This window comes from Canis lupus, unplaced genomic scaffold, assembly GCF_011100685.1.
Source record: "Canis lupus familiaris isolate Mischka breed German Shepherd unplaced genomic scaffold, alternate assembly UU_Cfam_GSD_1.0 chrUn_S120H280, whole genome shotgun sequence".
In the NCBI taxonomy this organism is placed as follows: domain Eukaryota; kingdom Metazoa; phylum Chordata; class Mammalia; order Carnivora; family Canidae; genus Canis; species Canis lupus.
Genome location: NW_023330031.1, coordinates 90 through 27,625, shown reverse-complemented (window position 1 = coordinate 27,625; position 27,536 = coordinate 90). Strand labels below are relative to the sequence as shown.

General features: G+C 48.4%; 2 protein-coding genes and 1 long non-coding RNA gene across 4 annotated transcripts; 1 reads left to right on the top strand and 2 right to left on the bottom strand.

The window, feature by feature from the left end:
* Positions 1-536: 536 nt before the first annotated feature.
* On the top strand, positions 537-13,165 carry LOC119878207 (ral guanine nucleotide dissociation stimulator-like). The gene is made up of 7 exons (XM_038588913.1): positions 537-592; positions 820-918; positions 1,364-1,472; positions 10,690-10,745; positions 11,292-11,348; positions 12,246-12,439; positions 12,679-13,165. The coding sequence occupies exons 1-7, from the start codon at positions 537-539 to the stop codon at positions 12,999-13,001; spliced, it is 894 nt and encodes a 297-aa protein (XP_038444841.1). The 3' UTR covers positions 13,002-13,165.
* Positions 13,166-18,910: 5,745 nt separating this feature from the next.
* On the bottom strand, positions 18,911-20,688 carry LOC119878205. Of its 2 annotated transcripts, none has more exons than XR_005386695.1 (2): positions 20,567-20,688; positions 18,911-19,996 (listed from the first exon to the last, which is right to left on the bottom strand). It is a non-coding gene; the product is annotated as an uncharacterized LOC119878205 (long non-coding RNA). The 2 variants fall into 2 exon arrangements; XR_005386694.1 differs by having other exon boundaries at positions 18,911-20,035; positions 20,567-20,683.
* An 827-nt stretch (positions 20,689-21,515) lies between these two features.
* LOC119878204 (beta-defensin 107A-like) lies at positions 21,516-25,189 on the bottom strand. Its single transcript, XM_038588912.1, has 2 exons — positions 25,001-25,189; positions 21,516-21,664 (listed from the first exon to the last, which is right to left on the bottom strand). Exons 1-2 carry the CDS (start codon positions 25,068-25,070, stop codon positions 21,522-21,524), a joined length of 213 nt encoding a protein of 70 aa, XP_038444840.1. The 5' UTR covers positions 25,071-25,189; the 3' UTR covers positions 21,516-21,521.
* Between the last annotated feature and the right edge of the window lie 2,347 nt (positions 25,190-27,536).

The following is a 27,536-nucleotide window of genomic DNA, read 5'->3' as shown; positions in this document are numbered from 1 at the left end:
GATACATTCAACCAGGAGCTTCGGGTCGCAAAGGGATGCTCCTCTCACTGTGCCAGTTTCCAAATGTCAGATAGTGAACCTCACCTCCACCTTTATGGCTTTTGGGCCCTGGGATAAGGCACAAAGTCCTCTAATCCACTCTAATTGCTTGATTGGATTACGGGATTTGGGTGTGGTCCCTCCCTGACGGAGACCATTCAGGTCAGCCCAGCTCCTATTCTTGCCTCCCACAACAGGCAACTTTCAGATTATTCTCAACCACCTCAACTGTCCCTGCACCTTTCTCAACAGAATTTGTTCAGAGTTTCTATGTTCAGAGGAAACCTTTTTGAATGTCCTTTCCTTTGAGTAACCCCAAGGGAGCCAAGGAGTGTTAGACGTTAGTGCTCTAGGACAGGGAAGATCACTCTCCCAAAGGAGCTCAGGTATCACATAGCAACTCGTTCTCCTCACCAGCAGAATGTTTGTAGCTGAAACCAATTATTTGGGAATATGGCATCCATTGCTTGGCTTCTCCACTTCTATCTCTCGGGACTATGATTCCAATCTACAAAGATTGTGAATGTTTTGATGAATACCAGTTTCTGCCTTGGTGTGGCCCGGGTCCACCACAACAGGAATTCTCTCACTGGTTTAATGTTTTTGGGAAACATTCCTTTGAAACTCCCTTTCCTACAAGAGTCTATATCCTAAATCCAGTGTTTATATGCCTCATTTTACCTGTACAAGACTGCGGGACCTTGAACACAAGGCACCAAGCACCAGATGCCCGGTAACACACTGGGGTGCAACCTTCCTTCCCCTTGCCTTGGGCTCCAGGAGGCTGAAGGAGAATGTGGAGCTGGGGAGTCAGCGGGACCAGCGGCACCAGGCTGGGCTGTTGAACCAGGCTGAGAGGGAGAAGGCAGGGAGACGAAGGTGAGGAATGGGGCTTGTGACCCAAACGCCAGGGCTGATACGACAGACCCCGAGTCCTGTGTGCATGCACAGTGTGCAGGGCGGCTGCTGGGCAGAGCCAGGCTGGGCGAGGCAGCCAGAGGAGCTCCCAGGCTAAGAGGGGCCACATTTGGGTGATGGAGCTGTCCCTGCTGATTTGGTGTGGGGTTTGTGGCTGGAGCAGTGTCCCTGCACCAGTGAATGTATGGAGCTTGGCACATGCCAAGGCAGACCCTTTCAGACTCTGTATGTAAGAAACTGCCTGGACGACCTGTTCAGCTCCCAGTAGTTAGGACGAGGGGCAGAGGTGGGCGTAGATTGGCTGAGGACGGAAAGGACCAGGTTGGCCCAAGCCCCAAGCAGGTGTCCGGCTGGAAGCCAGGGAAGGGAGTTCCTACTCCTTTCCCTGCTTTGATTTCTCGTGCAGGCAAGAAGCCGAGCAGAGGAAGGGCCTGCTCCACAGGTTCCCCAGGAGACTCCAGGAGGGGCAGAAGCGCACCTGGAAGGAAGACACGGAATCTTGTGACTATGTGAGGGTGAGTGTGCGCTGCTTCCCGGGCTGTGCCCTTGGGGACTCCCTGGGCTCCATGGGCCTCCTGGTGGAAGCGGGGCTCCACTTCCTCTCTGACCAGTGGCAGTTGAGTAGGGTGGATTTGCACCCAGTTTTCCCTTGGTGCCCATGATGTTGCCTCCCACCTTCTATGTGTGTGAATACTGGCTGTTTGACGTGTGAAGGTCATTGGCGGGCACTCCTGGAGCACATACCAACCTCAGAGAAGAACAGGCCGCTGTCCTTTGTGACACATCATCCCACACTGCCCATCCCCACTCAGGAGCTCCCACCATGACTCTCCAGCAGCAGGACTCCTATCTCCTCATGAACAGAGAGGATGGAAGCGCTGGTCCAATGGAGGAAGCATCGCTGTGAGGCAGAACTTTGCGTGTCCCCCCCATGTCTCAAGGGCATCAACAGCATCCTGTCAGGCCTTTGTTCTGGACGAGCCCTGCAGCCAGATTCCCTACTCCTAGGTCAACAGATCCCAACTCTTTCTTTCCCTGTTCCGGGGGAGGGGGTGGTTACTAGGGTCCTGGCCATTTGTTGGTTTCTTTCTTTCTTTCCTGAATGTTCATTTTGCCTTGGTGCCGGGGCCAAACTCATGGAGTCCTGTGTGTTCTCTTTTCCCACAGTGTCCACACATGCCGATGCCCGTCTACACCACCAGGAGGCCTTCTATCCCTGAGCCTGCCCTGCTGATGGAACCACGTACTCAGCCCCCTGACATAAGACTCCCGTCCCATTCCACCTCTCATCTCAGAAGCCCTAAAGTTAGCCTCAGCCCACCTGGTGGACCTCGAGGTGCCCAGCAAGTGCCGATCACTGACACCCCTCTGCCGGCTCGCCAACCCTGTGTCAGGGCTGACAGCCTGGTTGTGCAGCAGAGAGCCAAGAGGCCCTGCAGAGTCTCCCTTGAGGGTCCCCAGGCTGGCTCCCAGGGCCATGGGCTGGGACACACCCAGGCACCACCCAAGTATCCTGAGGAGAACACCCGTCCCGCTGTCAGCAAAGCATTGGCAGACAATTCCCAAATGCCCCTCCAGACTCCAGGCAAGAAATGTGCCCAGATGCCCCTAGACAGGTCCCAGAACTCCCTGAAAAAAACCGTGATGGAGGCCCTCCCAGCACACCTGCAGGATCATTGAGGAAGCCCCTCTAGGGATATTGGGGAGTCTGTGTCCTCCAGGAAGCAGACGTGCCCATGGATGCACAGCCCAGCCCCCGCAGACCAGGAAGACACCTGCCCTCCATCCAAGCAAGGGCCCCCAGCCCACACCTGCCACACCTCACCTGGGAACGCTGCAGCCGTGCACCGAGCCCCCACGGCCGCCCTCTGCGCGGGCCCCCACTCAGCCCCTGAGAATGGTCTTCACCAGATTGAACAGAAGCTGCTGGAGCTCCCGGTTCCTCGCAGCTCCCTCATTCCTTCCTCCCGAGAAGCCAGGCCCTGCTCAGGGCCCTCCTGCCCCCCACCTGTCGGACGGAGCCTGTGTCTGTGGCCCCTGGAGTGTCCTCCACGGTGACCTACAGGTGTCCTCATCCTCAGAAGACACTGAGAGCGAATGAGCCAGCTCCTGGCCTCGGACATTATCCTCCACCCCAAGCACCCTGAGGGGGTGACTGCGGACCTGAGGACGTGGCCCCTCCTGGACTGATATGGGGAATCAGCACTTGCTCAGCTCCTTTGCATGGGAATCCTGGGTCCACAGCCTGCTGCCCCTCATGCTCCTTGATAGGTTCAGGGGATACGTAGACATTGAGGGTCTCCTGCACACCCAGTGTTCTGCGTGAAGTACTAGCCAGGCAATGTGGATCCCTGAGCATCCAGTATGGGTGCCATGTGCTCCACATGGGGCCGCGGTCGCACATGGTCTGTAATGGGATGAGTTGACAGTTTCATTCTTTATATATCCTGAAACCCACTTCAATGTTGGGTAATGATGCTTCCTTTCAGAGGCCTGAGCATGGAGATTTATCTCTCTCCAGATGATTTCCTAAGAAGGCAAAGTTTGACTAGTGGGCATGTAATGGTCCAAATAGCACAGGACCCAGGACTGGGTAGTTCCCTCTGACTGTCTGTCTTTCTCTCTCTGTCCCTCGTTCTCAGGCATATCTCTGAAGTGGGCCAATGGAAACAATACAACACCATGTGATACCAAACCAAATGAAACTCAGCAAAACCAAACCAACCCAAACGAAACCAAACCAAAGCACATCCATAGTTGTGTCGTGAGGATTTCTTTTTTAGGAAAAACAACTGACTGCTCTTTCCTCACTCCAGAGCTCCTGTTCAAGGGTGTTCCCTCTCTCTGTGCATATGGAGGGTAGAGGAGCTCCTCGATGTGCACACTAGGCTTTTAAAAGTCAGAGGGCAGTAGAGAAGCCACGGTGTGGGATCCTTCTCCCACCCTCAAGCCCTAAGTAACTCCCATTCATGCAATCATTATGTGACCCGGGTCAGATTCTGGTCCCTGGAGCCTCAGGCCCCTGTCTCATTCCATGAAAGCTGCCCTATTGCTGCCTCATGGCTTCAGAGGAAAATGCAGCTTCCTGGGCACTCAAGGGATGCATGCCACAACAGAAATATTCCCTACTTTCTGGAAGCCTATGAGGATCCCAGGGGTCCAAGGGTAGGAAGGCCTATCCTCACAGGGGATGTCGGGATTGGAGCTAGTGAAGTAGCCTAAGGATCCTTGGACCTGCAGGTGTGTAGGGCACAGAGGTGAGGATGTAGGCAGGCTTGAGCAAAGGGTCTTCAGGCTGGGCTCTCCAGCAGTACTGGCACTTCATGTGCTTGAAGGGGATTTGGTCCATGTGCCCAGGGAGACCAGGGAGAAAGGCTAGCGGAAGAAGGTCTGAGCAGGCCTGTGCTCTCCCCTCTAGTCACCTCACGTGTCTTTGCTTCCCTGCCATCAAAACACCAAACCAAAGCAAACCAGACCAAATCTATCTTCCCAATGGAAAATCCACTCTCATCCAGATATGGAGGAAGACAGAGTTATCTGGACAAGCTGGCATAGGTTATGGATATACCATGAGCCTGAGACACTAAATCTCAAATTGTCAAGAAGCAAAACTTATATATGGAGAACAATAAAATTCATTCCAGTGACAAGAACCAAACATAAAGAATGTATCTATAAAATATGAGTGTAAAAAATTGAAGTTACCAAATGTCTTAAAATCAAAGAGTTGAGAAAACACGAAACCAGTGGAAAAGGGGAAAAAGACAAAAAAGCATCACGGAATTTTAAACTGCAGATATAGGAATCATTAGATGAACAGTCAAATTCTCTATACTGTGTTGTCCCCACCTGGAATACGCAGCCCTTTGATGTCCATACACATGGTGTTCATGGCATCTTGGGAGATGATCTCCCGGGGGAGGGGCCTGCTGCACTGATGCTCAGGGTCTGTTCCTGGTCCGGCTTACACGTCCCCTTGCCTCGGGGCTGGGCTCACTGTGAGCTCTTTCTGGTTTTCCTGCGTGGCTTTGTTCCCTGAAAGCCCCCTGTGCCTCTTTAGGAGACCAACACGAAATGGCTGGAATCTGATCTCCAGCCTGAGAGCAGAAAGATCAGGGTCCCGCTCTTCAGTAAGCACTCAGGGCCAAGCAGGAGTCACTGGGGTGTGCCAGATGCTGCAGACGCCTGTGGTGGGTGCCCAGACCAGTCTGCCAGAAGAGAGAGGGTTGCCCTGTTACTGTTCCTTCCAGGGTCTCTGCACTGAGAGCTGTCCCCCGGTGGTGCACCTACACTCTCTGCCTATCCCAGGGGAAGGGGCAGGGTCCCCACTTCCCTGTCCTTTGCAGGATTCCCATGTGGAGAGTGGTCAGCCGATTAGGCAAAGTGGTTCCAGTTTTAGGGCCAACTGAGCTGTGAGGCACCTTGCACTCTTGTTGGCCATGACCAGTGTCCACACCCCAAGGCTTGGGAACTCCACCCCCGTGGGCACCCCCATTCTTTCTGGGACTCTGAGAATTCTGAGACACTGTGTCCAGAGTAGTGTCTGCGCATTTCACCACCTGAGCTCATTTCAGGCAAGGTTGTGTCTCACCGGATCAGATTGCCAAGGCAGATTGCAATGTGGGCTCTGTGGCCCTTCCCTTTCCCGATTCTGGGGTGCGTAAACCTGCCCGCCCTGCCATTCACCTTCTGATATATCACTTTGGATTCACGTCTCGCATCTCCCACCTTGCAGAGGGTGGTCGCTTTTCTACTGAAGAGTTCCAGCAATTCTTTTATTAAACGTCAGGTGGGATTCCTACCTTTTCACAACGATCGGATAGCATCTACCTACCATCAAGGATCCAGCTGAGCGGAGGTCCCCAGTTTTCGACAGTCTTGCCCCTTCACTATCTTATTTCTTTGCAATTGTAATTTTTGCCAGTGTTTTACACAGTTGAGCTCACTGAATTTTTAAATATATTTATTCTTGCGATAACAATAATCAATTATCTCAGGTTCCTCGGGGAGTTGGTACATACACAAAGCCTAATATATTCAGTAAGTAATTATGAAAATACAAGTATTGTGATGAATCAATTTTGAGTTTATGATGTGCAGAGGAACAGGGTTAGAGGATGACAATACCTTAGTTCAAATCCAACAGTAGATACGGATGCATTTATCGGAAGCCGGAACGCCCACCGTCCTCCTAATTTCTGTTAAATGCACCGAATCCTATTTGGGAATTTTCAAATCGGATATAGAATACGCTTCTTGCTCAACTGTTGTTTAACTGATGTGGCAGGATCTGATGACTCTACCTTTGCTTATTTAATAGAGGATGCTCAGGCATAGCTGGTGGTTTCCTATCCTGAGGAATCCACACACATGTAGAGAAAGTATCCTCTTCTCTTTTATAACGTAAATAAATATGTGTCACTGCTTCAAAAAGTTAAAATACATTGACACCAGACTAATGAGGTATGAATACATGTGGAAAACCATTTGACTTTCTAATACAGCATTTATAATCATTCCTTTATGTATGAATGTGTGTATTCTTTGAGTATCTGTGTGTGTTGGGGGTTTGTTTCAGGAAAGAGGGTCTACCTGGAGGAAGAGCAGACCTTGCCCATCCCACACCCTGTCCTCCAAAGCCCCAACTACCCTGAAAATTCTAGTGATGAGTGGACCTGTCACTCTCCTGAATTTTTCTCTCTCCGACAAACAATCATGTCTAAGTCGAGTTGTGACTCTGAGCCTGGGCTGTGGATCTCCTCCTAAATAGTTCCCTCTGTGCCCTGAAATCCTGTGTCAGTCATTCTGGCCGGAGCCGCTTTGGAAAACCAACCATCCTCTACAGCCCTGGAATCCAGGAATTCTAGATGAATGAAGACTGACAAGTATTTTTGGAATTAAAGGGTTTAAATTCACAAAGTGGAGTTAGATTTTGAATGACTACATCCAATGAAGTGTCTTTTATTGTTGATTTGATCTGAACTGACAGGAATCTTAAGTGAAATGGCAATAGGGCAGGACACATGAATGATGAAGGAAAAAGCCACAGAAAATCCACATATGCAAGTCAATGTGTATAAATTTCTGTATCCAAACCTCTGCTGGATTAACATCTGCATTCAGACACACACACACACACACACACACACGCTCACACACCCACCACTATGAAACCCACAGAATCATCCATTCAGCTCCCTGCACGCTGTGGCCAGCACCTCCCGGATGACCTTCTCCCACCTGTGCTATCCACACCTGAGCAAGTCCACCCACCTGTTCCCATTGCATAGGGGAGGTCACAGGAAGGAGCCTTGCACCGTGAGCTCAGACCAGCAGAGGGCGACGCTGGCCAGCCCAAGTTGTTCCTAGGCTTCCAAGGACCCCACTTTGTGCAGCTGCTCAGGCTGGCAGGTGTGCAGCTCCACACTTTGGGCTGCAGCGTGTGCATTTGCTAGAGCTGCAGAGGCACGATGAGTATTGACAGAAGGTCTGGGGACGTGGTTCCCACCTTCCAATTCTAGTGTTTGCCACAGCTGGACACTGCCTGCTGAGGAAAGGAGAAAAATCTTTCCTGTGCTGTGCTTCCAATGCTCCGCAGTCCTTGCTCATCCCCTGTGCAGCCCTGCCACCTGGGGAAACCCATGGCTTTCATTGGAAGCCTGGAGGCCCTACTGGGAGGTCAATATTGGTTTGGAAAAGAGTAGATCAGGTTGTGACCCTGTAAGTGCCAGGAAGTTTCTGATAATATTGCCCTGCGAGTAATGGGTCCTCCTGCTTCACCCCTGGCCAGGACCTTCCAAGCAGGGAAGGAGGGCTGAGGAATAGCTCTCAAGAGCAATGTTACTCTATCTATTTCTCCATCGACTGTGTGTCCATCTATCGCTGACGAGCCTCCCTGTCATCCATCTCTCCTCCATCATCTCTCCATCATACACCTAGAAATTTCTCATTCCTCACAATGCACATATTCACTTTCACATAATAGGAGATGAGAGGACTTTCCTGCCCGCTCTGCACCTGATTTCACAGAAACTACTAAGGCAGGACTGTCTTGGCCCAGTACATGGTAGTTTTTAAACGTAACTGTCTCGTGTTTTCAAATGACTTAGCCTGTGAATAAATCCATTGAAAATGACATTGGCACAGGCATGTTGACTCCTCTCTTTCCTAGAAAGTCCTGCCTGCAAGGCTGCTGCTTCCTGGTGAATAGCTCCATGTCCAAGAGAAGAGAAAAAGGAAACACAGGAGCCCCCGTTTGGACAAACACCACAATGTCCTCCATTAACCTGGTCATGAACATGTCTGCACGTGGCCTGGCCCAGAGCCTGATCCTTTGTCCTCCTGAGCACTTGCCCCATGGCCCATAGCCTTCCCCATCGCTGTGACACAGTCAGCACACACGAGCTGCACTGGAGCTTCAGTTCTGTGAAAGCAAGCGTTCCAGAAGACATAGGACAACCACCCCCTTCTGGACTCTTCTAAATAGCACATGAGATAGTGAACATGCGTGTCAGCATAGATATCATTAAATTCGGAATAATTTGTGTGGAGTCAGTCTTCTTGGATGTGTAACTCATGAATCGAAAGTTGAGGAATAGATCGGTTTTCTGAAATAGCTGCAGTTTTGAACACCTGACCCAGGGTCACAGGGCACAGAGGGTCCCATTCGGGAGCAAATCCACAACCCGAGACTCAGAATCACAACAGGAGACCAGACGACACCTTCTGCAGGGTTTGCCTTGGATTCAGGAGCCTAGGATCCTGGGAAGCTGTTGCCCATCCCTGCCCAAGGGGACTGTCACCTTCTGGGCCTCCAGAATGAGGGTACCGGTGCCCACGTGTGCACAGAGGACCTCGTGGACCTGGACGCATGTACACACCAAGGAAGAACGTGTGGGTGGAGGTATGTCCTGCAGGTGACACCCGCCTCCAAGGTCATAGATATGAGGCCACAGTGGCCTGGGGACATCTGGGGGAAGCACCCGCTAGGATACTCCCTGTCCCACAGTCAAGACGCCGACCATCCCCATGGGCACAACGGCTTGTTGGTGTCAAACCGGGGAAGACTGGACAGTCATGTCTGAACCCAGGCGTGTGTCCAGGCTGGGGTCCTGGGTGCACACAGTCCTTCCCTGGGGCCTGTGGACAGGGCTGCGGTCGTGTCCCTGTGTGCACAGGCCATCGCCTGCAGGGAGGGGGGAAGCATTGGCAGCACGAGCACTGCCCCTGCAGCTTCCTCCAGGAGTGGGTCAGGGAGGGGGTCCCAGGGAGTGAGGTCACTTCCGTGTCACAGAGCCCAACAGAACTTGGAACCCCCGTAACCAGGCACCCGCATCCAGTGCAGCCCCAGCTCAGGCTCACTTGGCTGGAGACATCTGCTACTGGAGGATGTTCTCTTGCTGCCGCCCACCTCTCGGGGCTCTGGCTCCCAGGAACCCCGGGGGAGCCGCTTGTTCCAATGCTGTAGGCATTGGCTCCAGGATAGATACCAAGGCGTCAGGGCGGTGATCCGGAGGCGCCGTCAGGTAACACAGCGCAGGCCAGGCCAGGCCCCCTGTGCCACCATCCTGGGAGCCTCATCCCCTCCTCCTCAGGTTCAGGGTACCAGGAATGTGTGGGCAGGTCCCATGCAGGCTGGGGGACGCTGCAGGGCGGCACATTCCCCGGGGATCCCTTCAGGGTCACCCTGATGTCACAGTGGGCAGGGGGGAAACAGGGTTCCTGAGGTCCTCTACCCCCCCCCAGTCACCCCGAGGCCCTGCAGCCACATCCCTTTCCTCTCTCCAGGGGCGGTGGGTGCCGCCTGCGCTGTGGTGTGTCTGGGTGGAGGCAGCTGGGGGTGCGGCCCAGCCGAGGGGCCAGACCAGGCGCTGAGGCCTCCTGCCTGTCTGCCGGGCACTGTCTCCACAAGCTCCACCCGGGACGTGGGGCGCGAGCGGGAGGAAGGGGTCGTCTGCCCCACCGCCTCCAGGAGCAGGGAGGGCCCTGCGCAGCTACGAGGCCAGCGCGGGCTCAGGTGAGTGCAGGGGCTGGCCCCCCACCCGGGCCCTGATGCGGCAGGAAGGACCCGGTCCCAGAAGCCAGCCTGCTACCCCCTGCCGCCCCACACTCCTGCTCCCACATGATCTTCCCCCCTCCCCCACCTGCCCCCATGGCCCCTGCCCCTGCCTGCAGAGTCCCTGCGCACAGATGTGGGGAACATCAGAATAGAGCCCTCAGGGGAGGCCTGGTCGCCCGGGGTTAGCGCCTGCCTTCCGCCAGGCCTGATCTCCGAGGCCCGGGATCGAGCCCCGCCTGGGCTCCCTGCACGGGCTGCTTCTCCTCTCTCTGTGTGGCTGCCTCTCTCGGTCTCTCTCTCTGTGTCTCTTGAGGTCCTCGTATTGATCCAAATATTTTGAACATTTATCCTCTGAGATTGTTTCTCTATTGCATAGTTGGTCCTGTTTGTGTAAGAGACAGGCAGGGAGCTTGAGCGGGAGAGGGAGCCCCAGCTCCTCAAGCCCACGGGGCCCCAGCGCAGGGCCTGCCGGGGCGGGATCCCAGGTCTCCTGGCGGCTCCCTGCAGGCTGCACGTCCCCTCTGTCCCACCTCAGGGTGCTGGGGCCGCGGCCGGGAAGGGGCATCAGATTGTCCCGAAGAAGCTCAGCCGGACGGAGCTGCTGGGGCACGAAGACCGACAACTGCTGCTCGCCTTGCAGCGCGGACGAGTCATCTCCATTTGCAGCTTCTTAGACGACTATCGTGGATTCGCCACCACGGACGGGTGTGCTGGACCTGCTGTTCACCGAGTGAGCACCTGCCCCTCCGCAGCCCAGGGCTGGGCCACCTGCTGCTGGGGAGGCTGGGGATGGTGTGAGCTTCCCGGCCTCGGGCTGCTCCCCCGCCTGGAGCAGGGTCCCCCAGGGCCTAGCGGGGTCCTGGAGGGCAGCCCCGGGTCAGCCAGAGGGTCTGTGCCTGTGCTCAGCAGCTGTCTTCCTCCCCCATCATGAGGCCTGGGCCTCCTCCACCCCGTCACCAGGGTCCTGAGCGGCCTGTTTCCCATTTGAAAGGGAGGTTTGAGAGTCTATCGGGGGTCTGTGTCCTCGGGCAACCAGACCGGGGGACCCCGGGGCACCCCGGGCCCACTCGGTTATGGGCCATGGGCCTCGCCGAGCCCTTTCATGCTCAAGCCTTCAGGAGGCCCCAGCAGGTGCGGGCGCTTCTCCGGGAGCTGCCCGTGGCCCCACGCCAGAGCCGCCCCCCTCCGGCCTAGTCAGGGGTCAGAGGGTGACAGCCCCCATTATGAGAGGTCACGTCCACAGGACGATTCATGGGATGCCCCCGCCCTCCTCTAGATATGGGTACATCGTAGCTGCATGTGGTGACGACGACACGGTCCAGCGTTGGAAACTGTGAGTGACTCCGGCTCCTGCAGGAGGGCCTTCCCTCTCCAGGAGGGCAGCGAAGGGGCTGTGGGGCGGGGGGGGCGGCTGCACCCTCACCTCACACATCTGCAATTCCTGTGACAGAGTAAAGGTCTAAGGCCCCTTCTGGAAAAGAGGGCAGGAGAGCCAGGATGGGGTGCGGTCTTGGTGGGAGACACTGGGATCCCTAAGGAGAACTTCTCCATGCCCCCCAACCCTCTGTCTGCCCCACACCTGGGGCCCAGAGCAGAGGGGGTGGGGAGCATCGCACTCCCCAATCTGGTGGCACCTGGACCAGGGGCACAGCAGGTGCTCAGGAGGGCTGGTGAGGCCTCCAGACCAGGCGGCCCCCACCCTGTGGGAGATGAGAGATTAGAGTCAGTGGAAGGACACCCCCGGGGGCCCCTCTGGAGGGAGGCAGGCCAGAGCCACAGAGGGAAGGTGGCGGTCCTGGGCGGCTCCTGGCAAGGCCTGGCAGGACACAGAGCCCGAGCCCTCCTGCCTTGGAGCTTCCCAGAGCGACAGTGTGTGCAGTGAGGGCAATGACAGGCCAGACGCCCCCAGTCCCCGGACGCCTGCCGGTGGACTCAAGGGGCAGGTGGGCAGGGACCAGGCTGAGGAGGGAGTCCCGCTTCCCCAGGAGAGACGGTGATGGTCACCCCCTGGGCGTGGGCTCCCCAGAACAGAGGCTGCATATCAGCCCCTCCTCAGGGAGCAGGCCTGTGGCAGGCAGGTCCGCCAGGTGGCAGGGGCACAAGGAGCAGGACTGGCCTCTGACACCCCGCACGGGAGGCCGGGTCCCCGGGTCCTGCACGGCTTCCCCGGGACACCTGCATGTGACAGAGCCCTGTCTTCTGACACCTGTGCCCGCCTGTCCCTCCACAGGGCCATCTCCTGCATGCTGGAAATATGGCTGGATTATTATGGGGACGACTTTTGTCAGCTCCCCGAATTTCCCTCCCTTATGAAAATTCTGCAATTCGTAAGACAGCACATGCCAGGTTCAGACGTGGAACTCCGTGCCCGGCGTAACCTCCAGCAATTCAGACGCCTCCATACAGTGGAGCCAGAGGCTGGGGGTGAGGAGGCCTGGGGGTGACTGAGCTGGGGACAGGGTGGGCCCCGCCGATCCAGCCTCCATGCAGCTGGGCTGGGAGCAGGGGGTGGGCTCACACTTCACCCCACGGGCTGCAGCCTGGGGACACCTCCCAGGGCTCATGCCCTCACGCACGTGGAGCAGTGGGAAGAGTGGTCTTGACTTGGGAGGCACGTGGAACGTCCGTCCTAATGGGGATACTTTGCCTTCCTGGAGCTACAGCTTCAGCCCAAGGAAAACACCCTGAAGCAGCTCAGGAGCAAGTCCCAGCTGAGACCGTGGGGACTGCTGCCCCGTCGGGGCCTGCGGGGATCCAGGCCGTCCCGGCCGCTGGGGCTGAGGGCTCGGCCCGCGCTGAAGCGCCCGCTGGGGAGGTGAAGCCCCTGCAGATAGTGGTCACTGCTCTAGTTCACTGCTCAGCCCTGGAGGAGCCCCCTGCACCCGCGGCCACCCCAGAGGAGGAGCAAGCCCCGGCACCTGCAATCGGGGTCCCCAGAGTGCCAGAGCCGCCACCTGCATCTGGAACAACTGGCTTCGACCCCTGAGCTCGCCCCAGCTCCCAACGCAGGGCTCGTGGTGGCTGCAGCCCAACGGAGGCTTGCCCTCCCCTGGCATTTCACTGTTTCTATATTTTCCATTTTTCTTTAACCTTTAACCTGTATAATGGCTTATGAGTTTTATTGTAATAAAGGATAAGTTAACTTCACACAAAATTGACTCTGATGTTTTAAATGCTACATTGTACTTAGGTCAATCACAGTGTGGCAGGCTCGGAGCCCAGGGCACCGGGGGACACAGCCCAGGATCCGGTGCTCCCCTGGGAAAGGCAGAGGACGGGAGGACACAGGACATCAGGTCACTCCTGCCGCCGGGCCGCGGCAAAATTTTGAGGGTACTCAGGCCCCTGCTAATTTGTTTTCCAGTATTTTTGGATTGCAAGAGCAGTTCCAGGGCACCCAAATGACATTAGAAATTTTATGCGGGCTCTAGTGAGGCAAGGAGGGTTGTGTGACTCTCCCAGGTCTACAGGGAATGGTGCTGATCTCTGGACGGAACGTGTACATTTTTCTAGGATCTGCCAACCTGGGGACATTATCCACTTGGCTTCCCTGCCCTCATGGAGGGTATATGCCTCAGGAGAGGAATGTGGAACATGCTGAGAGGGTTTCCGCATGAAAGGAAACCAAGCAGTGGAGTGGGAGAACTGTAGCCTCGTTGTGTAAAAGTCTTCTGGGGAACAATCAGAAATGGTCTCCAAATATCAGACCCTCCTCTTGAATAGAAAATGTAGTCAGTGTTTTATAACAACCACCCATGAACAATCCATAATAAGAGACATAATAGTAAAAGTAATAATCAAGAGCAATGTAATGATTGGAGGACGATCACAGTGACTTTAACGCTATTAAAGCAATTAATACTGCCAAGTCTCCTACAACAAACCTAAGAAGTTGGGAGATTCCGGTACATATTTCTCAAATTCCTTGTCAAATCACAAGATATCAGGACCTTCTTCCTGGGGTATCTCAGGCTCTGAGCCCCATGTTCTGATCAAGAAAATTATTTCATAAGGCCAAAACAGGTAGCCTGTGGCATAGAAAGTCAAACCAACTAGGTCCAGGTAATGGGGGATCTTGGGAACTTGTGTGCACATCCAGTGGGGGAGCTTTAAAGAATGGAGGTGGAAGGGGGGCTGTCTGGGGCTGGCCAGCCACATGATACCCATCAGATTTCAAGTATTTGGCCAGCCCAGGGTGCATGCAGAGAAGGCAGGAGCCAGACTCACAGCCAGGGTCCATGAACCATGCTATGACTCCCACTAAACCCCAGCATTTTCTTAGCCTTAGCATCCCATTGCCCTTCTTCCACCTCTTCCATCCAACCACTGGAGGTCCAGGTAACCATATTTGCATATAGAGGCTCTGGGCTGTTGGAGTGTGAGCCTCTGTCAACCAGACCAGCAGGGGTGACAAAGGCAAGCATCTGAGTTTCATATTGCCTTTGGGTGAACCCAGGAAGTGCTGAAGTTGCTGGAGTAGGTGGGCAGTCACCACCCGGTGCCTTCAAAAGGCAAGTTCCCCTTTTTTGGAACAAGAGAGGACTTTAAACATATCCAGGGACTCAGGCTGGCTGAGATTGTCCAATGGTGGTTCCCTGACGCTGAGCTGAAGTACAAAATTCTAAGGATATTTGGGCAGGTGTCAGCTGAAACCTCTCCAGGAAGACAAGAGCTGCTCCTTGGTTCCCAAGTAGACTCGAAAACATTTGACGACTCTGGCCATCCAAGAACAAAATCCCTATGTCTTCCCGCTCATCACAGGAGGTATCTGGACCTACAGGAGCTCTCATAAAGTTTTATTAGAGATTCAGTTAGGTCATGGGAAGCCTGGTTGGATTTCAAGTTTTGACACTATCAGTTCTCAGGGTCTGAGCTGAAGCAGATAATTCTGAGGATGCTTCAGTTCAGGATAACTTTCTCCATCATCTTCACAGAGGCGAGTGATCCCTGGGCCCCCAAGTGTTCTTTAAAAACTTTGTGGAGGTTCTGGTGGACCAAGGATGCCCGGAAATGGCCGCAGCTTGCTATGTGGAGAGGGTTTCTAGGAGGCGTTCAGAGGGAAAACCAGGCATAGCCAGTTAACTCCCTGAAATGAGGATGGAGTAGAGATGGAGCAGATAAAAGGAAAGGGGAGCTACTTGGGGAGGGAACCTGAGCTCCATGAATAGGGACCACCAACCCCAACTGTCAGAGTAGACAAGCACATCTCCCCACCCCTCACCCCTGCCCCCAGCCTTATCCCCTGGGTGTTCAGGCACAGCCGTGGTCAGTGCTTGCTTTGGAAGTGGTGCTGTTTAGAGAGCGCTACAGAGTTCCTGTCCTGCTCGACGTGACATTCTCCCCAGGGCTCATTCTTTTCTCTTTTTTAATATATCTGATTTTGTTTCCCCCTTTTCTGTGTTTCAATCCTAAGCTCTCTGCCTTTTGTTCGACCCTCTTAAAAAGTTCAGTCTGATCAGGTATGTCCATCAATCTCATCATCTTGTAGAACTCTGTCTCAGAGATTTCTGAGGTGTCACAACCAATATTGTTGCCAGCTGTGCATGTTGCTCCCTGTCGCATGGAGATGTCTCTTGGCTCTCATCCTGGGATTCCCACCAGAGTGTTCTCTTGAGTTTTCCACTAGTTTCCTATTGTCACTGTAATGAATTACCATACACTTAGTAACTAAAAACAACAGAAAATATTTCTTTCTTTTTTTTTTTTTTTACAGGTTTGGAGGCCTAAAACCTACAATGAGTCATTTTAATAGTCGTATGGTGGTATCTCACTGGAGAAACCCCTATGGATTCTCTATGTTTCTTACATACTTCATTCATTGTCTCATTTGATGAAAATACTTTGCTGCAGTTTTCACAATTGGCCTTGGTTCTTTAAAAGCAAATAACTTTGCTTAGTAAAATTATATATGGAGAAAATATAGAAGTGAAGTATACATAATTGTTTCATTGAAGATCTAGTAGGTTCCTTGAGACTAGAGAGTGTGCCCCATTTGTCCATAAGTCTGCAATGTGTGTTAATAAAAAACTCCAGGACCACCGTCATCATTACTCTTCCCCCATTTTGAGTTACTACCATTGGTAATTAAGCACTGTTGTCACCTCTGTGTCTACTTCATACATTTCAGCAAACCCTAGGTTTCTGTTCATCAAAACAAATGAATAAATATCCTACCTCAAGTGTAATAATATCGCCTATTCCTCCTTGAATATACTTGGCCAGGACTTTTAGATACTGGCTGTTCTCTTTTATACTTCCAGTTCTTTCCTTGGTCAAAAGCAGGGAGTCTGATGCAGGCTATGGTAAGGCATGGTTGGACAGGATGGTTAAGACCTCTAGTTCCTGTTTCTACCCTAAATGTAGAAGGGCACATTCGGTTTGGGAGTCAGCTGGAATCTCAGGAGGAATCCATTTGAGAAGACCAGAGTTGAAAGGTAACAGGGGGAGCCAAGGGTGGAATAAAGCCATAAAAAATGACTTAAGCCCCAAAGATCAGTTGTATGGAGCTAATTTTCTTAGACTCAGTTTTCCTATAAGTAGATCCTTATCATTTCCCATTGCCTGGGCCCCTGAGCTGTATCATGGCTCTGTCATGCTATTATCTGAAAGTCACTAACTCTTGGAGAATATAAGCAGAGGAGGTTTGGAGACAAAAACACTGTTAGGAAAATGCCCCATTTTCTGTTACCCATCTCCTGTTCTGTTTCACTGATGAAGTACAGATGGTTCTAAACACCTGGAAAGCCCCTGACTGCAGTTCATCCAAGTCCATCTTACCAGACCTAGGATGTGATGCACACAATCAGGAGGGAGCATTCAGGTACCAGGGAACTATGGTCTCTCAAACACTGACTATCCCATAGGACGTAGTGGGATGTAGGTAGTGTAGGTCGTGGAGTCTTTGGCCTATGTGTAGGATTCTCTCAAGTGCTCAGTTTCTCAAACTGAATAAGTCTTTTATAAACTTGTTTTGTTACCTGAGGAGACTTGGTTCAAAAAAGAATAGATTTGCACGAAGATAGTAATGGTTCTCATGGGTGATGGTGTCCATACAGACAGGTGGAAAATGACTTCATTTCAGTCCGCACTCACCAGGACTAGTAGAATGTCCCTGCATCATGAGGACATTTTAATACCTCCCTACAGGTATCTGAGGACAGGGGTGTCCTATGATAGCAGAACGGCCTTCAAGGGAGGACAGAGAGTCCTTGTTATTTTGGATGCTCATGGAAGTGGGCAGTTTTGAATGGAAGTAATTGTCAAATGGGAACATAAGCTACGGACACTTTGGCAATAAAATGGAACAGCAATCTTTCAGGTCAGTTAAAGTGATTTTGACTAGATTGACAAGAAGTTGGTTTGAACGAGGACAGGGTATTTTGTCTGAGAACTTGTTTCAGACTCTGCTAACTAAAGTGAAACTCAGTCATTCTGTTCTGAGCTCCCACAGGCTTCCCATCAGGCTGTGGAAACTGCCATGTTCTATGTTACTTTGCTGGACATGTATTTTCCAATGAAAGTCTGAGGTTCTAGGGCACCTGGGTGGCTCAAACGGTTAAGCATCTGCGTTTGGCTCAGGTCATGATCCTGGAGTCCAGGGATCCAGCCCCGTTTTGCTCAGCAGGGAGTCTGCTTCTCCCTCTGCCCCTGCCTTCCCACTTGTGTATACCAGCTCTCTCTCAATTGAAAAACAAACAAACAAACAAACAAACAATAAGTAAATCTATCTATAAAGTCTGAACTTCTCTTTCCCGAGCAAGGAGGTGAGCCATTTGTTATGTTCCTCTCAATATCTCCTTTTCAAAAAGTGCAGGACAGTGAAATACCACTGGGCTGAAAGACAGAACTTCTAGATTTGAGTGCTGAAGCTCCACTCTGGCTTCTAACTGGAAGTGTGGGACACAGAACCAGGGCACTTTCAAATCTCAGATGCTCCTCTGGTCGGTGATCTATAGTTGCCAAACATCACTATGCAGGAGATTTGATCGGACATGTGGTTTTAAAAATTCAGATTCTTAACTTAAGAATTCCGAATATGAAAGTGTGAGAGTCAGGAACAGACCTCTGATTTTCAAAAATATTCTAGGTGACTAGAATCAACTTTCTAAAAAGATTTTTTTTTATTTATTCATGATAGACACCGAGAGAGATGCAGAGACACAGGCAGAGGGGGAAGCAGGCTTCCTCTGGGGAGCCCGATGTGGAACTTGATCCCAGGACCCCGGGATCATGATCTGAGTCAAAGGCAGATGCTCAACCATTGAGCCACCCAAGCATCCCTAGGTGACTAGAATCCATTTGGCTCTAGAAACACTGATTTATATTACCTCCAAGGCCACTTCTAGCTCTAACATTTTAATATTCTAAGAATTCTTGTAAATCTGAGTGTGACACTTATCCTTAGTTTTTATGATTGAACAAGAAACCCGGTCTGTGGGTGTGTATGCGTGTGTGCATATATGCATAATATGTAGCATGAAATGTAGAACCATATCCAATCCCTAATTCTTGGTAAATGAGAACAATGTTAGTGAGGAGAGAGAAGGGAGGAAAAGGTATGGCACAATTTGCACATACTGGGGAATAATCTATGTACATTTATGCTGTGAGGGAATTGTGTGATTTGTAAGGGACAAGAAGCCTGAGGAAGTCATTTTTAACTTGAGTGCCTGAGTAAGTGGTAACAATATTTACTAAGATCTAGAACAGTAAATGAAGATCAGTTTTGGAAAGGAAGGGATAAAGTGCAATAAAAACTAGTTATTTGTGGGTGCCCATCAGAGATCCAGTTAGGGAAGACCAATGCCCTGTAAAACTTTAGCATGAAGTTGAAGTCGGAAATACAGTGTAGGATTTTTATCAGACAAAGCTCATTTAGGTCAACAAAAATCATGCTGGGTATTCAGAACACGAAATTTAATGCAAAGGATTGCTTACACAGGTAGCAGATGGTCAAATGTCCACAGAGATTAATAACTACGGGCCCAGAGGAGGACATGGGAAAGGCGCTATCAGCGGCAGGGGTCCGAAATCCTGGTGTTAGCTACCTACAGCTGGAGGCTGGATGTGTGAGTATGGGACACAGCCAGCTGGTGCTCAGACCTCTAAGTCAAGAACAGCTCATGAATGATGCTTAAGACTTTAAGGAAGGAGTGCTCCATGGCTGGGGCCCAGACAAGTGGGGTGGAGACATCCTGCAGCCAATGTTCAGACTTTTGAGGAGAAGATACGGCCAAACAGGGGCCATGGAGAACCAGGGTACACAGCAAAACAGGTTGTGGCCCAGCCATGCCTTTATGGGTGCTGGGTGCTGTTAGTTCCTTCAAGGGTTATTGCAAGGCTGCTGAGAAAGCCAAAAGGAGTTGGAGCCTGGAGCCAACCATCTGTTGCTGTTGGGGTGCTGCTGGCCAGAGCTGGAAATGAAAGGGACTGTCTTCACCCTTCATCTTATTTTCCTGTCTACTGCCAATGTCTTGCATTAAAGGGGCTAATGGGAAGCAACTGGCCTCAAGGTCTGGAAGATGCAGTGTGCAGGGCATCCATGCACTGCCGTGGAGTGGAGTAGAGAATGGAGGCTTGGAGCCTGGAAAGGCTGGTGAGGAGATAATGCCACATCAACAGGAGAGGCTGAAACCACAGGAGCTCCTGGAATTGCTTAGAGACATGTGTAATATGAAGATGGATGAATCCAGGGTGTGTGCAATCGCAGGAAAGGGAGAACATAGGACAACAGGGAAGAAGAGAAAGAAAGTAGCTGGAAGACTTCTATCTTCAAGGGCAGAGGAGACAGGAATGAAGGAGGAGACAGACCACATTGTGAAATGCTTGCGATGTATCGAGGTAACAAGAGATACCAACCATAGATTGCCGAGGGTGCCCCTGGAGTCTTTACAAAGAGCATGGTGACCAACACATGTCTAAGAGGTCATGGTCTCCTCATTAAGAGAAATCCCAGCAGGCTGAAGGTGGTAGAGGATGTTTCTGTAAGTCGAGAAGCAGAGGAAGACACTATACACACCACTGTTAATTTTGCAAGGAAACAGGAGAAAAAAAAAAAACAGAAAGAACAGGGTATGAGGCCTAAATACATTTAGATTCTCAAAGGCAGTTAGTTTTATCTGAGGCCTGGGTAAGCAACTTCTGGGAAGACCCCAGGACCTGTGATACTTGCAAAAAGAGAGCTTCTTCCACCCACTCGTCTCTTGTGTAGTTTTCAGAATAAAAAAATCAGCCCATTAGCCATGAAGATATGTAGCAGCACCAGAACATTTTTTAGAAAAAATGTTTTGATTTCTTATTTTACAGCCTTTATAAATTGGCTCATCCTTGGAAGTAAGTTGTGTTTTTTCTGCTCTCCTTTATTTACATCTCTACAGAAAGCAGGCTTAGTCAAATAGGTAAGGACATTCTCCAGACTGAGCCAAGGGGCTATCTTTCTTCTGTTCTGGAGCAGTGTGCTGTCAGTCTAGGATGACAGTGGCCTATGACATATATATTGCTAGCCCTGAAAGCTGGGAGTCTGAATTTTGGCAAATAAGGGCAAAAGCAAACCTGTGTGCTGTTACCATCAGCCCAGACAAGCAAGGATCACAAGGTCACAGGAGGGATCTTGGAAAGTGTCCAACTCTTCTGCAGCTGTTTCCACTTCTTCTTCCACCCAGCTGCTCACCGAGCTGCTATAAATAATCCCTGTTCAGGCTTCTGCTCTCAGCCAGGACCCCATTTTGTGGACATGCTAAGAACATAAGACCAAAAGCCAAAGTGTTGCTGTGACTAAGCCGGCAACAGTGGCATCTTCTGGGGTCTCTATCTCCTCCGCTGTAATGAAGGTGTTGAATTAGACTATCTCTAGGAACCCTGCTCTTGAAGAGGCCATGACTGCTACATTCTCACTACAAGAGGCCAGCATGAAGACGCTACCCAATCTTTGGCCAGCTTAAACTTTGACACAGGCCCTTTTCATTATGGCACTTGATGTTCCAGATTGAAGAGGGAGGGGAAGCCATGCTAACAGCTATCTGTGAAGGAGCCGGAGAAGCATGAGCCAGCAGGACTGCTAAGGCGGCCACAATTTGTGTCCATCACTGGGCATGTACTATGTGGTTGAGTCGTCTCATATTACAGAGACCAGAGTCTGAACGACAAAGACCCAGGGTCACAGCTCTGTCTGAAGCCAGGGTTTTAGAACATTTCAACCATGGTCCCACCTTTCCATTCTACCTGTTTAATCTGTTAATCTGCTCACTCACTTTATCAATCCATAAAATAATTAAGGGGGCCTCTGCCAGCAAGTGAGGATTCCGAAGGTCAACATAACACAGTGCCTTCCCCCAGGCCCCTCACGGCCTACAGATCGTATTTCTCTGCAGTGTCAGAAGCTGGATTGACAGCTTCATTCAAAGAATGCCCATGTTGGAGGTCAAGAGAAAAATCCAGAGATGTTTGCCGCATGGAGCTCACAGCCAGAGGATCTTTGCTTCTCACTTTCTGGAGCTCCGCTTGGCTTTTAATTATTCTTCCTTTTTTTGCAGCAAAGTGGTGTCAGTTCAGCTCTACAGCCCCCAATCTTATCTTCAAAGGAAAGGCACTCAACCTCACAGCGACCATCCATCTTCTGACACTGCATCCTTCTGTGTATAGCTCCATGGGCTGTGTGGAGAAAGCAAGGCCTCAGTTATCCAGTACTTGGTGACCAGAAAGCAACATAACATCACCCAGGCCAAAATCACAATTCCCTATTACCGAGTCTCCTGCGACACCGAGTACACGCCTGCGATCAAAAAAGCACATGTCACCTGAGCAGCTGTATGGGAGCTCAGATTCCCTGCACAACTTACACAGTGTCCCTACTGGGTATTCAATTCCTTTGCCATATTCATTTCTAGGATATCTAGAAGCAGAGTATGTCTTCCTGGGATGGAGGCAGTCTACTTTCTATTTTCAATAACATTCCTTCCCAATGTGTGATTGTTTTCATGTCTCCAAATTAATAGTCTCAGATATATGACAAAAGGTAAAGATGGTGCTGTTTATACTGTAGGCAGGTCAACGATAGCCCACATGCAACGATAGACCACAGCCATGTGGCTGTGGAGTTTCAAGATTTAGGTGCAAAGATAAAAGAAACCTGAGGCTGATCTGTTCTGTAAGAAATATCAATGAATAATGGGTTTAATTCTGGAATTCAGGGTGATGTGGACAACAAGTTTTTCTTCAGAATAAAGATTAAGCTGAAAGAGTAAAGGTATTTTGAGATAAATGATTGAAAAAAGTTTTTGGTGATAGATGTTCTCAGGAGAAATAATACAAAGAACTGGCAGTCACTCCCAAAGGGAGTTCTTGGAAAATACAGCTTTGAGGAGGAGAAAGAACACATATTGCTGTCATATACCTGAGATAATGCCATGCTGAAGAAACACTGAGCCTGTTTGTACCCCAGTTAGGACTCAGACCAACAGAAAGGAATTGCACAGCCTTAGATTTCTGCTCAAAGTAAGAGGAAATTTTTAATAGAGTCCAAAGTTGAACTGGGGATATTGTAATAGACTACTGAAGTTCATCAGGCATCTAGCTAATCAACTGACATGGAATACTCATAAGGTGTTTAAATACTTAATTGAGGCAGATAATAAGAATGAGAATGATGATTTAAAAACAATGATAAGCAGACAATAATAATATTGTACTTTCTCAGGGCACAGAGGATGTGCCTGCCTTTGTTTAAGCAGATTATAAAAACAGAGGGATTGTTAAACCTTCCCAAACAGTTATTTCTCACTTCAAACAATGAGTAATGGAATCTCTGGATAACACAAGGAGACTCAGCAAAACACATCAGTCCCAGGCCCCATGTCTCTGTATGGTTGCATTGATAAGTTTGGACCAATGAAACAGGAATCAAATGATGCAGATGCTTCTGTGCAATATTTTTGATCAAGCGCTTTACTTACTTTTCAGCCCTTCCTGTCAGAGCATCTTTAGAACCAGATGGAAGACACATGTTTAGGACACAAAGTTGACCTTCCTCCCTAGACTCAAAGTAACTTGGTGGAGAAGAGTCTTCTTTCTAACCATAATAGTCAACTTACTTGTTTTTTGGATTTTTCCCTAAAAGAAAAATAAACTATTTTTTCATTTACTCTCTTTTTAAATGTCTTTGTTAAAATAAGTTTGCCTCTAATTAACATAACAAGTATCTTAATCTTTCAAACAATCCTATTATTATTACCACTTCTAGAAAGGAAACTGAAGCACAATGGTTTACACAACTTAGAAGGATTAGACCTGAGATCCAACTTCAGGTGTTTTGGTGTAAAAAAATCTGTATTCATTTCCTCTTCTCAGTTCCAGCTCTGAGATTCTGTGTGGTTGTTGTGATTGTGGCGCTCCTACTTTGAGCCCACACTAGGCTTGTTGTTAGGATTCAAATGTACCTGAGCTGAGTTTGGGAACAAAGGACCCTTAATGAATCAGAGACTTGTTGAATGGGAATGGAGAAGATGGCTTAAAATGTGCTTCTCTACCTGGATCCATTGTCTGACCTCCAGGAAAAGACAGGAGCAGAAACCAAGTAAGTGACCTGATAAATGAGACTTTGAAATGTAAGGGCATGTTTTTATACCTGTTTTCAAAAGTGCAAGGTGAAGAACACTTCCCAAGAAGGCCCTTCGGATCCCACAGTTAGAACCACGGTTCTACTCCCATGGCTTTCCTTTATAGTCTGCATCATTTATGGCACTTCTGAGAACTGTTTTTGTGTTATAGTTTTTATGAATCTTCTCATATCACCCATTCACTTATTTGTACATTTGAATTTTATCAAATACTTATTTAGTATTCCAGGGAACCTATTTTTTACCAACACACAAATAATAAAATAGTAAACTTCAAGTAAATTAAGCATGAAGATCATACTCTAATTACATTTTTTATCTCCATTTTACCTGCTTTTTCTATAGTGCCCAAACAATTGCTTATTAAGTGCTATATGTATTGGTCTGGTAGGCCTATTAAGGCCCGATTGTGTAGTAAGTAAGTGCAGAAATCCGGAAATCATGAAGTAGTAAAGTGCTTCATAATACATGAGGAACCCCCATTAGTCATGACTTAATAACAGAAGTATAGTTGAGAAGGGATGGATATAAAAGTTTCTTGGTGGGGGGGCGATGGCACCTGACTGTCTCAGTTGGGCATCAGACTCTTAATTTTGGCCCAGGCCATGATCTCAGGTCATGGATTAAGCACCACATCAGGCTCTGTTCACTGGAGAGTCTGCTTGAGATTCTCTCTTTCCCTCTGCCCCTCTTCCAGCTCTCTCTCTCTCTCTAAAATAAATAAATAAATCTTTTTAAAATGTCTTAGGGATAGAGTCTTGGCAGTACTGAGCAAAAAGAGATCATTTCAAAGCTCTCAAACATGTAAAAGCAAACCAATCAAGATGTTAGTTGTTTAAATGACATAATTTTCTATTCGTATGTGAGAACTAGAAAGAAATTCTAAGTAATCTAAGATTAGGAGATTTAGACCAACTAATAAAACATAAAAATAGGAAAAAAACACAAAAAAAGAGACTAAGAATCTCTTATCATAAGTTTTTTTTTTTTCATTTAGGCTACAAAAGCTATACTTCTCTAAATTAACACGTGTGCTTGAAATTTGCCTCTGAAATTTTCTCTCATTTTAGAGCTATCACTTTGGCACACGCTGAAGCTGTGTGGATGATTACAGAAGATGGAAAAGAGCTAACTGTGAAGAGAAGTCTGAATCCCTTGGTGGAGCTTTGAGGGAAATTAACCAGATACCCTTCTGGGTGGAGATAGTTCAGCTCAGTAATTTTGTATTTAAGCTCAAGAAAAGATTTCTAGTAACTGCTTTGTGCTGGGACATTTTTAGAATACAGGGATTAGTCATGCACTTTTCTAAAGCCTGAACTTTCTCTCAAAAGACAGATTGCCACCCTTACATCTATTAGGATTTCCCTCTTACCTGAGAAAATGTGAGCAAGGAGAATGAGAGCAGCAGAAACTAAGAAAAAAATTCTCATGGCTCCAGACATCAGTAGAGAGAGGATAAAGGAGGTATAGTTGCTAGAATCCAGCTCTTTTATCAAGGGAAGTTGATTAAAACAAGTTCTACAGCTCTGAAAGGGCTGGAAGTCAACTTCAGTTTGAAATGTCCATTAAAAGGAAGCTATTCTTCATGCTCCACTGAGTAACGTGTGGGCTGCTGGATCAGGTGTTACCTCAATGATGTCTATCGGAGAGTAAGGCACACAGCTAGTCCCCCTGCCTGCATTCCTACATTCTATGTCTCTGCCTAGGCATCTATTCTCTGAAGCCCCATCTCAGGTGCCTACACTTCCAGAAGATCTATAACCCCCACTCCTTTTCTTCTTCAAGATGTTACTTGCAACTTGGTCTCTTATAAGATTATCTTGGCAGTTACTAATGGGTACCTGTAATAATGCTTTTCAAAAATTATAGTATGTGAAGAATTTTTATCCATCCAGTTTGACTATCAACTCAACGGAAGAAACCAATTCTTCTCCTTCCTCTTCTCTTTCCATTGATTCCTCATAAAGTGCTTTGCAGCAATAGCCGTTCAAAATATACAGGTTCTTTGACTTAATTGATAGCTGTCTAACTAGGGAAACTCCTGAATAGTCAAACAGTTAATTCACAAATCTTACTGAACTTTTAAAGATTTTACATTTGTAAATATTATTATTAAGGATAATGGTATTATGACAAAATATGACCATACCTCATATGTTATGGGAATAGCTTTCATTCAACAAATATGGGTTGGAGAACTATGTATATGTTTATTCATTTTACTAAGAAATTTGAATTTTATCCTAAAATCAAGGGGAAACTATTGAAGGATTTTTAAGCAGGGGGGTTATTTGAAATATTAAAACTCAAATGAGGAGTTCCATTTCAAATAAAGCAAAGTGAGCTCCTGACAAGAAGACCCTCCCACTAATAACAAGTGAAACTGTGGGAAAAAAAATTACCTGAAGAATATGAAAGTTGAAATAAATACAGGCGTATTTAACTTTTTGGAAAAAAAGTTAGAACTTGGAAAAATTAAACAGCAAAGAGTACATTCTTTCTGATTGCAATGTGGCATGGAGAGGCTAACTCAAAAAACAAAAATATCTATCCTCTTTTGAACTTATAAAGGCAGAGTCAAGGAAGACCATGGCTGCTGGAAATGAAGACTCAGAGAAGGGAGCTTAGGTTCTTTGTATGAACTCTCCCCATGACTTTTGTTGACTCCCAAACCATGCATGCATCTAATTAAGGTAAAACAAAACAAGATAAACACACAAATACCTCTGAGATTTGAGCTGCTGCTCATTACACACTAGGCAATACCTGTCAATTGAGTTTAATAGAGATACTTTCCTGTTAAAACAAAATGTCAGCCTTCTTCAGAGGGTATAGCAGTATTCATATCCTCTTCCACACAACATTCTCTGTGTCCAGGACTTCAATGATGTTGAAATAATCAGACAAATGACTTTAATATATTCACTTTAATCTGCTCCAATAGTAAAGAAAATATACTTGCAATGAGTATTAAACATGGGAAATGTCATTAGAGAACAGAAAATATAAAGAAATGTTGATACTGAAAGATATAATACCTGAAAAAGATTAACTGAATAAATTTGATAGCATAGCAAATATGACAGGATCAAGAGTCACTGAATCAATAAAAATTATGCAACCTATAGATCAGAGAGAAAAAGATTGAGAAAATAGACCTTTGAGGGTCTGAGGGATAATATCAAAAGCTAGAGCAGACAGGTCATTGGAGTCTGAGAATGAGGAGAGAAACCGAATGCATTAAAAAGTAGTTCGAGGAAATAATGGCTGAAAACTCTCAAATTTGGTGAGAAGCACAAACTGACAAAACCAGGAAGCTCCTTGAATCACAAAGAATATAAATACTATGCTCAGGCACATCACAGTCAAACTTCTAAAGTCTAGAAAAGGGAGAAAATTGTGAAAGTACACAAAGAAAAAAAAAACACGTCCAGTTCAGGGAAATAGCAATTGGCTTCTCCTCAGAATTGAAAGAGGTCAGGTGACTGTGCACACATCTTGCAGCAGCTGAAGGAAGACAAGCACACACTGCCACAGCCCCAAACTCCATCTGCAGGAAAGATTCCTTTAAAAGGGAAGATAGAATAAACATATATTCAGGGCAAAGAAAATTGAAAGTATTTTTCTCTAGGAGAGATTCCCTACAGTAACTATAAAAGGAAATTCTTCAGGCTGAAGGGAAATACCAGAAGGAAATGTGGTTTTCAAGGAAAATGAAAAACATCAGAAAAGATAAATATCAGTGTAAGTACTTAAAAAATACATTGTCTTTTAATTTATTTGAAATTTATGTGACTTCTTAAAGCAAAATCTGTAACATTGCCTTGTGGGTTTATACTGTATGTGGATGTGATACATACAAAAAATATAGCAAAACTATGAGAATAGGAAGAAATAGGTCTACCTAT